The following is a 15508-nucleotide window of genomic DNA, read 5'->3' as shown; positions in this document are numbered from 1 at the left end:
CTTACCAATGATTCAATGAACTTAAAATGAAAATTCATAAACTCTATGTTTTCTACAGAGAAGTAATCATTATATATCATTTGATGCCAATATATCATCACCAATTATTAAAGATATATTAGCATATCTAAAATAAAGTCATTTAATTATGAGATTATTATCTAAATAATAAAAACATCAAGTAATACAGAGGTTCATTTTTCAATAACATTTAATGAACCTGTGCTGAATATCTATTGTATCCCAGACACCAGGCAGAGAGCTCAGTTGATTAGTTGTGGACACTAAGAAGATTGCTGTCTTATTGTTAGAGAAATGAAGTCAAAAGCAATGTAATATAAATGTTGTGAAAACAGATTGTGCTAAAGATTCAGGAAAATAGAGAAGAATACAATTTTCACCAGCAGTCAACAAAAAACTTTTCAACAATTGAGTTTTCACCAAACCAATTGCCTTATTCAGGCTAACGGAATAATTGGTATATGAGCAGAGGAAAGAGCATGTGTGGCTTGATAAGAAAACATTTTTAGTCTCTGCAGGACCCCCTGGACTCGATTTTTTTTTAGCTTTTTTGGTTTCTTTGTGGGGCTCCTCCCCCTCCTTATCCTTCTATTCTCCCTCTTCTTCCATGAGACTCTCTGCACTCTAACCAAAGTTTGGCTGTGAGTCTCAGGATTGACTTTGATTCCCAGTTGGGTGGAGCCTTTCAGAAGACCTTCTATGTAGGCTCCCATCCTGTTTCCTCTCTTCTGCTGCTCCTGGTGTCTGTCCTGTTTACCGTTTTGAGTGAGGTTTAAGCATCCTGCTTAGGGTTCTCCTTGTTGTTTAGTTTCTTTAGGTCTGTACATTTTAGTATGGTCATACTATATTATACAATTAATATCCACTTATAACTAAGTATACATGATGTGTGTCTTCCTGTTTCTGGGTTACCTCACACAGGCCTGCTCTTTGATCACTTGCCTCTGGCTATGCAGCCTTGCTAGGCCACAGAGGAAGAGGATCTAGGTAGTCCTGATGAGACTTGATAAGCTATGGGTAGATAGCAAAGGAGGAAAACTCCCCCTTTCAGTGGACTAGGGGAAGGAGATAGGGAGGAAGAAAGAGGGAAGGTGGAGCTGGAGGAGCTGTTGGAGGGGCTACAATTGGGATATACAATGAACAAATTGTAAAAATAAATAATGCAAAAATAAGAAAATTATCTATAGGCTTGTCTATAGCCTAGTCTTACAAATGCATTTTCTTAATTGGAGTTTTTTCCTCTCTTTCTCTAAAAGAAATGTTTTAGTGTGTAAACAAAGAATGGTAGCTATGTGGAGGAAGAGCAAATAATAGAAAAATTTTGAGCTGAATATGAAGACAAATAGGTATTTATGGGTTTCCTCTGCCTTACTGAAGGGAAGTTCATTTTCCTGAAGCTACTGGTGACTGGGTTGTAAACCAGAGTATCTTGAGAAGATCATAGTATCTTTCTTTTAATGGTTACCTTGAAAACAAACAATCCCAAGATTCTACTGGAAGGCTGCAGCAGCTGAGTAAGGAAAGACATGAGCGTAATGATGAGGGCAAAGGCAAGGGATCCACTTGAGCAAAGAAGGAATAGGTCCTTCAATTGTTAGTATATTGTTCAGAGAGAGGAACATCCTTTTTTTTAGAATGAATCTCAGGTCTCATATCTCATGGATTCATTGGGCACCAAAAGAAGACAGATTTGGGTGGAAAGACACTGGTTCATTGCTGGACGTTTTTCATTAAATATATATACCAAAGACAGATGGGTAAAGTTCCCGGAAATCAATAGAACTTCCAATCACTCTGGATACTATTTTTAACAAGCATTTCATGTTTTTCCCTACAAGATGGCTTTTCCATATCTATCGAGTCATTATAAGCCATTTCCTTTTCATAAAGCATTGGGTGATTATGATTTCTAGGACCTTTAAACAGAGCAGAATTCTAAGAGACTGTAATTAGAAAATGGACAGAATGCAGTGCTTTTCTCAATACTGAGAAGGGGTGGAATCATACCTTAAGCAATGACATCACAGGTTCCTGTGTACTTCTTTGCAGCGGGTTGTTTCTCCCTCAGTTCATCATGCTATTTTTAATTCTGATTCTGAATTCATTGTGTTTTAGTTTTCCCTGTTGCAGCATGAGTTGGATCATATAGAATTCTGATGAAACAATAGTCAGAGCCCTCACATAAAAGCTGCTTCACTCCTAAAATGTTAAATGCTATGTTGAATCTAATTTTTTAATTCTCTTCTTTTTGCCCCTTGTATATTTGAGTAGAATGGTGTAGAAGAAAGAAGAAAATATGACAGTGATAGCTTATCACAACTTAATCTCAGGAATGAATTATCCAGTTATGAAATAAAGCAACTCCATTAGCATTAAAGACTAATGATGATGACGTACTATGCAGGCAAATGCATATATAACTTAGCACATACATGGAAACTAAAAAGTGCAGTTTAATTCATTTCAATTGGTTCAGTTCAATTAATAAAATGCCTTGCTTGTAGGAACTAGTTGTTGTTTTTCATTGCTTACGTATCTTTCTAGGAGCCTTGGGTCAAAGAGATACTGTCTCGATCTCTGAATGCTATTTCCTCCCAGCTATTGGAAACCCTTATCTTCACTCCAGAACTATGTCATCAGTCTGCAGTGTGTGAAAGTTCACTTTTTTCCTATGCTTGACCAAATGTTTCATTTCCTGAAAATTAAGTTATGGAAATCCAACAAACAGATGGCCAGAGTCCTGTAGAATCTTGCTCTGCTGTGAAATGTATGCTCTGAAATCCTGCTGTGAACTTCAGAAATTAGCAAGAATTCTTCTTGTAGGGTACTGTGCTATGGTTGCCGTTGCAATGTTCATTCAGTTTTCAAAGTCAGTTACCTGGAATATCAGAAAGAAGGTGTTCCAGGACTATTCATATTTTATATTTTAAAATATGCTAATCAAGTCACATGGACTTGATTGAAATGTATCTAGGTAATATCATGTGCTACGTAATTAAAAAGTACATGTGTGCCATTGATTACACAAGGAGAGATAGACTGATTTTTCCCTATTCATAGTTTTTAAATCTCATGTTCTCCAAGGCTAAAGAAATTTCAAAGAATATAATATAGGAGTTTGGGTAATTAACACAGTCCTGCTCCTTTATATAATTTACTCTTGTCAGATATAAAAGATTTGATCATTTGGCTAAGTGGGACCATAATAAAACCAATCCATGAGGAAGTATGACTTGGTCTCAACAGTAAATTACAAACTTATCTATGAAAAATAACTGGACATGGTAACTCAACACCTGTAATCCTAGCACTATGGAAGTTGAGGCAGGAGGATTGTCATGAATGCAAAGCCAGTTGAAGCTGTGTGCTCAATTCTAAGCCAAGATAGGACATAAGACTAACCTCAAACAAAGTTATTATCCATTGGTTAGAACAAAGTTTTTACTTTGGGGAAAAATTTTCAGCTCTCACTCAGTGTATTCTTTGGAACACCTATAAAGCAGTAGACTGTTGTAAAACAAAAGCCAAGGACAGCAAACACATGAGTTTACATTTCTAAAATATCTTTTCCAGGTGAGGATTATGGCTTTTACTTGGATATTCTCTTAAGTATGCTGCTTTTTAGTGGACATTTGCAGAGTCCTTCTGAGTTTGCAATGAATATGGCACAAAATAGATGGAAAAAAAAAATCCTAGTAATGTATTCCATACTTTTGGTCTAAGACATTTTGGGAATGTTTCCAGTTTTGGTAAAATGTACTAAGCCCAACCCTATTTATAGGTTTGCTAAACTCATGGTTTGGCATAGGGAACAGGAGAAAAGAATCTATTGATGAAGGGTTCTTTAAGCCACCAAGAACTCATGTAGTTTTAGAAGCATAGGTCGAGATGCTTGAGGATTGGCATGTATATTCAGATCATTTAGATAGCAGAATGTATTTTTATTGATCTTTGCATTGTATTTGTTCATCGCCCAGACACAAAGCTTTGGTATTTATGGAAACCAGTCTTCTCAGAACCCTGCAGGTATGCACACTTAGATAAATAGAGAAAAGAAGCTAGTCAATCATATGCTCAGAAAGGACGATGCACCGAGCAGCTTTCCCATGGAGACTTCAAACTTGAGCAGAGCCATCCTGTGAGCCTGGCTTTTGCTGGAACTTTTTTCCTCCTGTGGGTGGTGTGATTTTCAATTTTTGTTCATGATGTTTTATGTTGATATTGTTATTGTTTCTCATCAAAATACAGGTAAAACATATCCTGCTTTATGATGTTAGGATTTGTTGTTTTGTAGAAAAAAAAATAACTAATGATAAAATTGACTATAGACTTTTGTTGACCGAGAACAACACTAAAATTTAAACATCAAAGACTGGAATAATATAATGCTCAGAGCAACAGTATGTGACAGCATATCATATCAAGTACGATGTAGCCTCTGTGACTAGCCATTACTCTGTTGTATAAATATTTATTGAATGGCTGAGAACCATGAAAGACCCCTGCATAGTGTGGCATCCTGACCAGCCAGAGGCTGCCGATAATATGCCACCTTGTCCACAGTGATCTTCACTCTGTGTGACAGCTTCTGCCTCCCACAACAGCCTGGGAAGCAGGGAAACCGTCGGATTCTGGCTGAGATGCTCTTCCAGTCATGTGTGCTCCATGTATGAATTCTTCTCTTCTGCAATAAATGTAAAGTGTGTAAAGATGCCCTAGTATGCTTTTTTAAGACAATATGCTTAATATTGGAGATGATCCTAAGAAATTATACATATCTCAATATGGTATTCTAATTAAAACCTAATTAGCAATTCACTGTGCTAGAACTTAGATATCTTTTTCAGTGTAGAAATAACTTCACTATGCATAGAAAATAAAGATATATTTTTTGGAAACATTAGAATTTCAAAAATATAAGGCAGCACATGTGGAATTTGGAGGTGTTAAGAATCTCAAGTGCGGGTTTCTCCAAGCTTCAACAGTTTCATGTAATCAGCGAGCTTGCCAAACAGTATCAAAAAACTCATTTTCTTCAAGTGCTTTATTTATCTTTAATAGAACCTTCATCACCCTGGTGTTGTAAATTTGGAGTGTATGTTTGAGACGCCTGAAAGAGTGTTTGTTGTTATGGAAAAACTCCATGGAGACATGCTGGAGATGATCTTGTCAAGTGAAAAGGGCAGGTTGCCAGAACACATAACGAAGTTTTTAATTACTCAGGTAAGAAATCAATTAGAGACAGAAAAAAAAATAGTGTTCAATATCAGATGTTAACTGCACTGTTTAACTGCACTGTTTAACCACAGCTCTCTAGCCCTGTTGTTTGGTCTCTGTTCCCAATCTAAAGCACACCAGAAAGGAGGGCCAGGGCACAGTATATCTTCTTACTTTATGTCATTCAGAGTCCAGCATACAAAATTAGTAGCATAGAAGCCAACGCAAGCATTAAAGCTATTCTTGATATTATATTAGTACTGTGGCTTAGATGTGGTTCAATGCACATGTTTAAGACAGTGCTTCTGTGCAGTGTGGTGAGTTCCTTTGTCTACACTTGTGTTTGTTGCTATTTAATAGCATGGAAGAGTATGCTACCTCTTCTATGGACTTTATCACCCTGCTATGTGAACTCCAGTGTCTGGAACGTAAAGAACCTTGAATGGTCATTCTGCAGTCTCTCTCGGCCTTTAAACTTTATGTTGCAGTTGATTTCATTAGTATCTTGAAATTAACTATATATCTTGAATTGAATTAGTAATATCATAAAATGAAGTTATCTCGATACTTTTCTTCTTTATAGATACTAGTGGCTTTGCGGCATCTTCATTTTAAAAACATTGTTCACTGTGACCTCAAGCCAGAAAATGTGTTGCTGGCCTCAGCCGATCCTTTCCCTCAGGCAAGTACAAAGCCACCCTCAGCAGAAAGCCAGCTTGATAGCTTCACTGTCTCTGTGCAACCTCCTCCCAATTCTCTCTTTTGCCCCTTAAAGCCTGAATTTGTTTGACATCTTCCCTGAGCATTTTCATTCCCTTGTTGCCTTATGTTCTTGGATAGCACTGTATCACTTCCTTCTTATGAAGCTTCTTTGATGGTACTCACCTGTGCCTCCTTAGTCTGGTCTTGGGCTTCTTCAAAGCAGGTGAACCCAGCCTGGTGTTAAAAGCATGACCTCCATACTGAGGATGCCTTAGAATCTCAGGGAAGCTGCCTGCTCTCTGAGGGTGGGGAAAAGGGAAATCTTCCCTTTCCTACATACAGGCCTACGAAGGAAATGGACCCTAAGTCTACAGTACTTGGACAGGGTGGCTTTGTGTTCACTCCTGCAGGTCCCATCTGCTGCCCTGGTTAAAGACAATTTTGATAGTTACTGTGGCTTCCATGAGTCATTCTTTGCCTAATCCCCTGGAATTAGGTCATCCTTACCAGTTTGCATGTTTTCCTACCTACTGACCAATACTCTAAACTGATCATATTTATCTTTTGATATTTGGGATAGGAAGGAAAACGTTACAAGAAACTTTCAAGAATGAAAAGCTAGTTTTGTCTTGTGACATAAACTACTTTCCTCAAAACTAGAAAGTAGAAAGTAACATTTGCTTTACCAGGAGTAATTACTGTTTGCATAAGGTATTTCTGAGTACCTCTGGCAGAGCTGAGCTAATGCAAACTCAAACTCACGGTTTCAGCAAATTTTTTATCATCAACAGGTAAAACTTTGTGATTTTGGTTTTGCTCGGATCATCGGGGAGAAGTCTTTCCGGAGGTCAGTGGTGGGTACCCCGGCCTACCTGGCACCTGAGGTTCTGAGGAACAAGGGCTATAATCGCTCCCTAGACATGTGGTCTGTTGGGGTCATCATCTATGTGAGCCTGAGTGGCACCTTTCCTTTCAATGAAGATGAAGACATCCACGATCAGATCCAGAATGCAGCCTTCATGTATCCACCCAATCCTTGGAAGGAAATCTCTAATGAAGGTAATTCCTTCCCTTCAAAAGTGGCATTGACTTCAATATTCAGTGCAGTGCTTTTCATTGAATTTTAATTATTAATATGAAAAATGTTCATTGAACTCACTAGGGTGGAAGCAAAAATTGTTTAAAGTGATTGAGACGTAACAAAAATCCAAATCCAAAATACCATTAGATGAAATGTATGTTTAGAAGTAAAGAAATGGGGAAGTTTATGCTAAAAAGTAGGTGGCACAGCCAAGGAGAATGGTCCACACTGGCCGTACTTGCGTTGCTGTGATGTCAGTGAGCCCTCACTGGGGTTTCCAGTGATGCTCTTAAAATCTCACCAACACAAGCTTATGACATTGACATTTTCATTATCATACCATATCCATTAATATTTTAAGTGCTTTCTCCCCTGCCTTACTTTGTGTGGCAGTAGAGAATAAATATTCTATTTGGCCACTTCCTAGAAATGTCAGGCTTTGCTTTTGTTCAGTATGAGAACGTGCTTTTTTGTGATGAATCCTTTGGGATAGGATGCCTTGGCAGTCTTGCATTATTTAAACTTATATTCTTATTAAATAATACTTTTCTCCTCTTAATGGAATATACACAGATTAAATGGCAGGGGCTGGTGAGCCATAGGAAATGATTAGTTCAATGTTTTAAAAGTATTTCTTTGGTGAATATATTTTGGAGTTCATTATGAAAACTAAAGATTAAAGAAGTGATACCAAGTGCCCCAATCATTAAGCTTCTCAGTGGCAGGGCCAGAACTCACAGGTAGTCTGAGCATACTTGGTTGGCCACTCACCAGGTTTCTGGCAGTTTCTGGTTGATACGTTGTTCAAAGACCACGGTAAGTGTTCAGATTTCTACCATAGAAGGAAGATGGTACATTCACAGATATCCGTCATATCAACACCTGTTAATAAATGTGTTAGTGCAGACAAGGGGAGAGTGTATGCAAACTGCTGAAGGTAGATGAACCCCTTAGATACTGATGGCAGTAAATGGCAATGGGTATCCGCATGATTAGAGCTAAGTGGTTAGCACTAGCAACGACCATTCACATCTTTTAGTTTCTTGTAAATTGTAGCTAGATGGGTATTTCTTAAAGGAATCTGGACTACCTGCAAAAGAGCTATGATATATGCCAAATGAACAATTAAGATTTTAGGAATGGGAAAAAGCAAGTATATGTTCCAGTGCCAGTGCCCAAAACGTTGCCAATTTAGACAAGGCTAGCCCTTGCCTTCATATCTATAATGCAGTAAAATAACTTAACATTGCCAATTTAGACAAGATTAGCCCTCACCTTCATATCTCTAATGCAGTAAAATAACTCCATGCTATTGCCAGATGCAAATGAAAAAAAAAGTGCCTATCACCAGTCAGACACTTCCCTGTTCTTATCAAAGGAAACAGAAGACAAATACATAAGTTTCAGTGGCTTTAAAAACAGTAGTTAGAAAATCAAAATTTATACCCACAATACAGTTCAGAATTGAATGTAAAAATGTGTTTCAAAAACTTGAAAAGTAGCTGGGAAAATGAGTTATACATTTGGAAAGATGGCCATTTATTTTCTTGAAGTTTCAGCTAAATTTAAGATCACACTCTCTCAGATATATACTCAAGAATGGTATAGCTGGGTCTTGAAGTAGCACTATTCCCAGTTTTCTGAGAAAGCACCAGATTGATTTCCAAAGTGGTTGTACAAGTTTAAAATCCCACCAGCAATGGAGGAGGGTTCCCCTTTCTCCACAACCTCTCCAGCATGTGTTGTCACTTGAGGTTTTGATGTTAGCTATTCTGATGTGTGTAAGGTGAAATCTCAGGGTCATTTTGATTTGCATTTCCCTGATGACTAAAGACATTGAACATTTCTCTAACTATTTCTCTGCCATTCAATATTCCTCTATTGAAAATTCTCTGTTTAGAAGAACATGTCTGATTGCATGCGGGTTGATGCCCCAGGTCCCGCCTCTGAGAAAAAGGTATCGGACGGGTCTGATGCTCTTTGGGTGGACGACACCTAAATGAACATCTGTACAAAGTCCCAATTTATTTCTAATATCAGAGATCAGACCTCTACTCTTGCCTGATGCGCCTAAAACAAAAAGGGGGAACTGTAGAGAGCTGCGAAATGCTATGCCTTAAAGATGGAGCTGGTTTCCGCCTTCCACCTTCCCGATGGTGAGCGCTCTCTGTCACGAACAACTCCACATTTGGCTAAGGCCGAGGATCTGGCTTGCTTCCATGTATGTGGACCTATCTGCATTGCCCCCGTGGCACGCCTGGGTTGGCTACCCAGAGGCTATTTAAGCTGTGGGCTGGCTTTCCCCGGGGTCCGAGGATTGTTCAATGTTCCTGAATAAACTGCATTGAAAAAAAAAAAAAAAAAAGAAAATTCTCTGTTTAGCTCTGTACCCCATTTTTTTAATTGGGTTATTTAGTTTGTTGGTATTTAATTTCTTGAGTTCTTTATATGTTTTGGATATAAACCCCTCTGTTGGATGTAGGGTTGGTGAAGATATTAAATCTGGGACTTTCACTAATAAAAGAATTATCTAAATGTTTTAGTAACAAAACTACAGCAAGCAAATAAGATAAATTATTAAATTCCATTTAGGAAATGTAAAAAAGTAAACCTTAGATTCAGCTGGTTCCTATAATCCACGTGCTGGGTTTTCCCTCTCTCTCAAAGCTGCTTTATTTTATGACAACTTTCCTTTCAGGCTGTCCTTCATGTGGTGCAAATTTTGCCCCTGCTATGTCCACCCTCGCCTGCTCCTGACTGTTGTATGTGATCTCAAAATGGAAGTTAGCATATTTGTGGACACAGTCTCTGAACGGAATACCAGTTCTCTGCTCACACCCCATTATATCCTTAGAGCAATCACACAGTCATACCCAGAGCCTAGCTTTTATTAGCCTTGTGGACAAAGATGACTAAGACAGAGAGGAAGCAACAACAGAAAAGGGAGAAAAAGAGATGCTAAGCTAAAACCAAACACAAAGGCGTTAACAGATGTCAGAGAAAACAGGTTTTTTGTGATGTGTGTGTTAAAGTGGAAAATGAGAAACTTTAAGGAAATAGCATAACACATGTTAACAAACTGAAATAAAGACATAGTACTAGCTCACACTTAACTAAAATCTGCCATAGAGCCACACACTCAACATGCTTACCATGCATTAATGCGTGTATCAGCTCCTTACCTTGGAGTGGAGACTACTATTGATTCTAATTTAAAGAACAGAGTTAAGTAACCTGTGTGAGTGTTGGCAGTTCCAAATCCTAACAGCTACCCCAGGCCAGTGTTCCTACCACGTCAATTCCAGCCTCTCGATGATCCTATCGATACATTATCTACCCTATTGTGCTTCTTTTTACTGTGTTTTCACTATTTCACCATAGAAGAAACATGACTTGTGATGATCTCTGAAGTCCCTGGAAGTAGAGTGACAGTATAATGAAGAACTGAGTTGACAGTGCTGTGAAATAAGTGGTAACTCCAGCCAGGTCACTTACTTCCGGAAGTCTTAGTTTGCTAACCAGACCGCAGTGATCCACGTCGCTGCATGGAGTGTTGTTGAGTACTAAAGGAGATTGTACTAGAAATTTGCTGGTTGACAGAACTGTATTAGTTTTCATAGCTTATCATATTGTATTTTCAGTTCTCTATCCAGACTCTGTGTTTTTATCCTCTGTCTGTTCTAGCACCAATCTATGTGTCCGTCTATCACATAGGCATATTTGTTAAACTGTTTGTGGCAGCACCCTTTAATGTATTCATTTGAGCCTGTGGCGATGTCTCAGTGGATAAGGCCCTTGTCATGCAGCTGTGGGAACTGGAGTTTTGTTTGGTGCCCCTCAGGAGTTCCAGAACTCTGAAGGCAGAAATAGGATCTGGCCCCTAGACTAGCTGCATTAGTGACTTCTTGGCCTGATTGAGAGACTCCGAGTCCACAAATATGGGGGAGAGTAACTGTGGGAGACTCCTGACCTCAACCTCAGGTCCCACATGGGTGCTCACACATGTGTGCGCACATATATGAACAGACTTGCACACACCACACACAGATACATTAAAAAGTTATGTGGCTTATGTGTATGTGTATCATGTACAAAGGAGGCTCTCCAGAATGAATCATGAGGCTGAACCGCTGTATGAAGGAGACAGTCTCCAGACAGGAAGAAGTTCATCACAGGAGCTCATTCTAACATGTACCATATGTGCTGCTGTGTTTCTTTTTATCACTCTTCCTAGCTGGACTGTCATTGTCGTGACCAATGTATCCACCATTACAAAGGAAAAAATCAAATGAAGAAAAGTTACAAAACTCCTCTGTCGTTCCTAGGATCTGTTTAAAACTACATAATTTCTGTTAGATATTTACCATGTCATGTTCTGTGTTCAAAATATCATATTTTAATCTATATCAACTTGCAAAGAGTATGAATAGAAAAAAAAAGAAATACTGGTATGTTTTGTCAAAGGGATAAAATATAAAGTCCAGGACAACACAAAAAGATATGCAGAGAAGTGAAACTGACAGATGGGACACCATTTTAAGCAGTTCAGGAAATGTGGAGAAAAAGAATCACCATTACCACAATGCTTAAGTTATCCTTGCCATGGCATCAGTATAGAGAGGTGGGTTTGTGGGCAGTGCGTTATTACCTAGAGTTTATCAACTAACAATAAGTGAGTGTATATAAACTGTTTACACATTGCTATTCATTCATGACTATAGATAGTCATGCCTGAATTAAACTAAGCATGCCCGAATTATAACGCAAAAGAGTGTGAATAATGGAACTTCTGTGTCACGGAGAATAGGTGAAAAGAGGTACATCAGGCCCAACTTGAGAGACCCTATGAAATTCTGCCTCATCACCTGTGTATAGCGGGGTACATGTGTGGGTCATTTGACATGCATTTTAAGCAAAGATTAAAAAAAAGTTTCAAATAGGGCCAGTGATACTGCTCCTGGCCAAAGACACTTACCACCACACCTAAAAACAAGAATCAGTGCCCAAATGGCAAAGAGATGCCCTCAGATCTTCATATATACTTTGTGGCACCTGCCCAGCACACACATGCATGCATGTACACACACACACACACACACACACACACACACACACACACACACACAGTTACATACATACTTACACACTAAATAAATGTCATAAAAGAGATATCAGAATTAATGTTCTGTCTAATGGAAATGCTTATGTATGTTAGTATTTGCCTCTTCTATTCTTTGTGCCAAGCTTGTTCTAAATTACAAAATTGGCCATTATAAGTAATTTAATATGTAAATTAATTGGGAGAAAAGCAATGTCAAGAAAGCTGAAATGATACGAGCCTTTTGTTGGGAATGCATTTTTTTTTAATTTGCTTTTTTACTTATTTATTTATTTATTTATTTATTCATTCATTCATTCATTCTCTTTCCATCCCAGTCATAGACCCTTCCATTTTCTCCTCCAAGTCTCTTTCACCACCCTTCTTCCTCCTCCCTTCTCCCCTATTCTTCAGATAATGGAAGCTCCTCACTTACCTGCCAACAAAGCTGGTGAAATCACATCAGTAATGAGCTCATCCTCTTCCCCTGTGTCCTAGCAAGCCAGCTGACAGAGGGGAGTATGAGAAAGGCAGCAGAGTCCATGTCAGAGACAAACCCCACTACCCTTGCTAGGGAACCCACATGAAGCCTGAGCTGCCCACCTGCTTCATCTGTATAAGGGGTTTAGGTATAGTCTCTGCATGCTCTTTCATGGTTGCTGCTTCAGTCTCTGCAAGGCCCTCTGGGCCCTGGTTAATTGTCTTCTTATAGAGCTTCTGACACCTCCAGGTCCTTCTCTTCTAACTCCCACTGTTCCACAAGACTCCCTACATTTTGCCTAATGTTTGGTGTGAGTCTCAGCATCTGTTTCGATCTGCTTCTGGGTGGAGCCTCTGAGAGGACAGCTGTGCTAATTTCCTGTCTGTGTGCATAGCAGAGTATCATTAATAGTGTCAGAGGCTGGCTCTCTCCCACGGGGGTGCATCTCAGGTTGGGGCAGGCGTTGGCCAGACATTCCCTCAATCTCTGCTCTATCTTTATCCCTGCACATCTTGTAGGCTGGGTAAACTTCCAGTTGAAGTTTTTGTGGATGAGTCGGTGATCCTCTCCTATTAGAAGACCTGTCTAGTTAGAAGGTGTCATCTTTAGTCTCCATGACCCCTGCTACCAGGAGTCTCAGCTAGAGTCACACAAATATCCTCCAAGAAGCCCACCCTGTCTCAGGTCTCCAGTTTGTCATAGAGATGCCCCTACCCACAATGCTCATAGCAGCATTATTCACAGAAAGCCAGAATCTAGAAAAACCTAGAAGTCCCTCAAACAAAGAATGGATAAAGAAACTGACACAGCACAATACTACTCAGCTATTAAAAACAAAGGCATCATGAAATTTTCTGGAAAATGGGTAGAACTAGAAAAGATCATCCTGAGTGAGGTAACCCAGAACCAGAGAGACATAGCATGTACTCACTAATAAGCAATTTTAGCCATATAGTATACGATACACATACTACAATTCACACACCCAAAGAAGATAAGTAACAAGAAGGACCTTAGGGAGGATGCTTGGATATCACTCAAAAGGGGAAATAGAATAGGCAATGGAAGTGGCTGGAGAGAGGGAGCAACATAGGAGAGGAAGCTCAGAGAGAAATGAGGATGGAGACCAGACCTGGAGAGAGCAGTAGGAGCACAGAGGGCATACAGAGAGAAGAGAGACCATGGTTATATTTATTTTCTTTAATTAAATTTTTATTTTATTTTTTAATTGAATTTTTATTATCTTTTTATATTAATTAGTTTATTTACTTTGTATCCCAGCTGTGGCCCCTGTACTCATTCCCTCCCAATTCCACCCTCCCTCATCTTCTTCCTGTCTCTCTCGAAGTCCATGATGGCGGAGGTCCTCCTCCCCTTCTATCTGATCCTAGTTTATCAGGTCTCTTCAGTACTGGATACAATGTCCACCTCTGTGGCCTAGCAAGGCTGCTCCTCCCTGAGGGGTGGGGGGTCAAAGAGCCAGCTATTGAGTTCATGTTGGAGACAGTCCCTGTTCCCCTAAATAGGGAACCCACTTGAATACTGAGCTGCAGTACATCTGGGCAGGGGTTCTAGGTTACATCCATTGATGGTCCTTGGTTGGAGAAACAGTCTCAGAAAATACCACTGGGCCCAGATATATTTGGTAATTGTGGAGCTCCTGTCCTCTCCAGGTCATACTAACTCCCCCTTCTTTCATATGATTCCCTGCACTCTGCCCAAGGTTTGGTTATGAGTCACAGCATCTGTTTTGATACACTGCTAGGTAGAGCCTTTCAGGGGCCCTCTGCGGTGAGCTCCTGTCCTGTTACTTGTTTTCTCCTATGTCCAGTGCACATTCCATTTGTCTTTCTAAGTGAGGATTGATCATTTTACCCCATTTCCTCTTTCTTGTTTATCTTCTTTAGGTGTACAGATTTTAGTGTGTTTATCCTATATTATATATATAATATCCACTTATAAGTGAGTATATACCGTGTGTGTTTCTCTGCTTCTGGGTTACCTCACTCAGGATGATCTTTTCTAGCTACCACCATTTGTCTGCAAATTTCGTGATTTCCTTGTTTTTAATTGTTGAGTAGTATTCCATTGTGAAAATATACTACAATTTCTGTATTCATTCCTTAACTGAGGGACATCTGGGTTGTTTCCAGGTTCTGGCTATTACAAATAAAGCTGCTACAAACATGGTTGAGCAAATGTCCTTATTGTGTACTTGAGCATCTTTTGGATATATGCCTAGGAGTGGTATAGCTGGATCTTGGGGAAGCACTATTCCTAATTGTCTGCGAAAGCACCAGATTGATTTCCAAAGTGCTTGTATAAGTTTACATTCCCACCAGGAATGGAGGAGGGTTCCCCTTTCTCCCCTTTCTCCACAACCTCTCCAGCATATGTTGTCACTTGAGTTTTTGACCTTAGCCATTCTGATGTGTGTAATGTGAAATCTCAGAGTGGTTTTGATTTGCATCTCTCTGATGACTAAGGACATTGATCATTTCTTAAAGTGTTTCTCTGCCATTCTCTGTAAATTCTTTACAGAGATTTCTCTGTTTAGCTCCGTACTCCATATTTTAATTGGATTTGTGGCTTTTTTAGCTTTTTTAGTTCTTTATATATTCTGAATATTAGCCCTCTGTCAGATATAGGGTTGTTGAAGATCCTTTCCCAGTCTGTAGGCTGTCTTTTTGTTCTGAGGACAGTATCTTTTGCTTTACAGAAGCTTTTCAGTTTCTTGAGGTCCCATTTATTGATTGTTGCTCTTAGAGCCTGTGCAGTTGGTGTTCTGTTCAGGAAGTTTTCTCCTATGCCAATGATTTCTAGGTTCTTCCCCACTTTTTCTTCTAACCAATTTAGTGTGTCTAGTTTTATGTTGATGTCTTTGATCCACTTGGACTTTAGTTTTGTG

At 39.3% G+C, this 15508-nt stretch overlaps 1 protein-coding gene across 2 annotated transcripts in view; it reads left to right on the top strand.

The window, feature by feature from the left end:
• Prkd1 (protein kinase D1) overlaps positions 1–15508 on the top strand; it is a 352137-nt gene that overhangs the window by 317510 nt on the left and 19119 nt on the right. For both annotated transcript variants that reach the window (XM_060387453.1, XM_060387452.1), the window contains 3 exons: positions 5083–5244; positions 5822–5920; positions 6732–6999. In XM_060387453.1, coding sequence (XP_060243436.1) covers positions 5083–5244; positions 5822–5920; positions 6732–6999 — 529 coding nt within the window. The remainder of the gene's footprint in view (positions 1–5082; positions 5245–5821; positions 5921–6731; positions 7000–15508) is intronic.

The sequence above is a fragment of the Meriones unguiculatus genome, chromosome 7 (assembly GCF_030254825.1).
Source record: "Meriones unguiculatus strain TT.TT164.6M chromosome 7, Bangor_MerUng_6.1, whole genome shotgun sequence".
Taxonomy (NCBI): Eukaryota; Metazoa; Chordata; class Mammalia; order Rodentia; family Muridae; genus Meriones; species Meriones unguiculatus.
The sequence above is the reverse complement of the archived record's forward strand: the minus strand, read 5'-3'. Positions and strand labels throughout refer to the sequence as shown.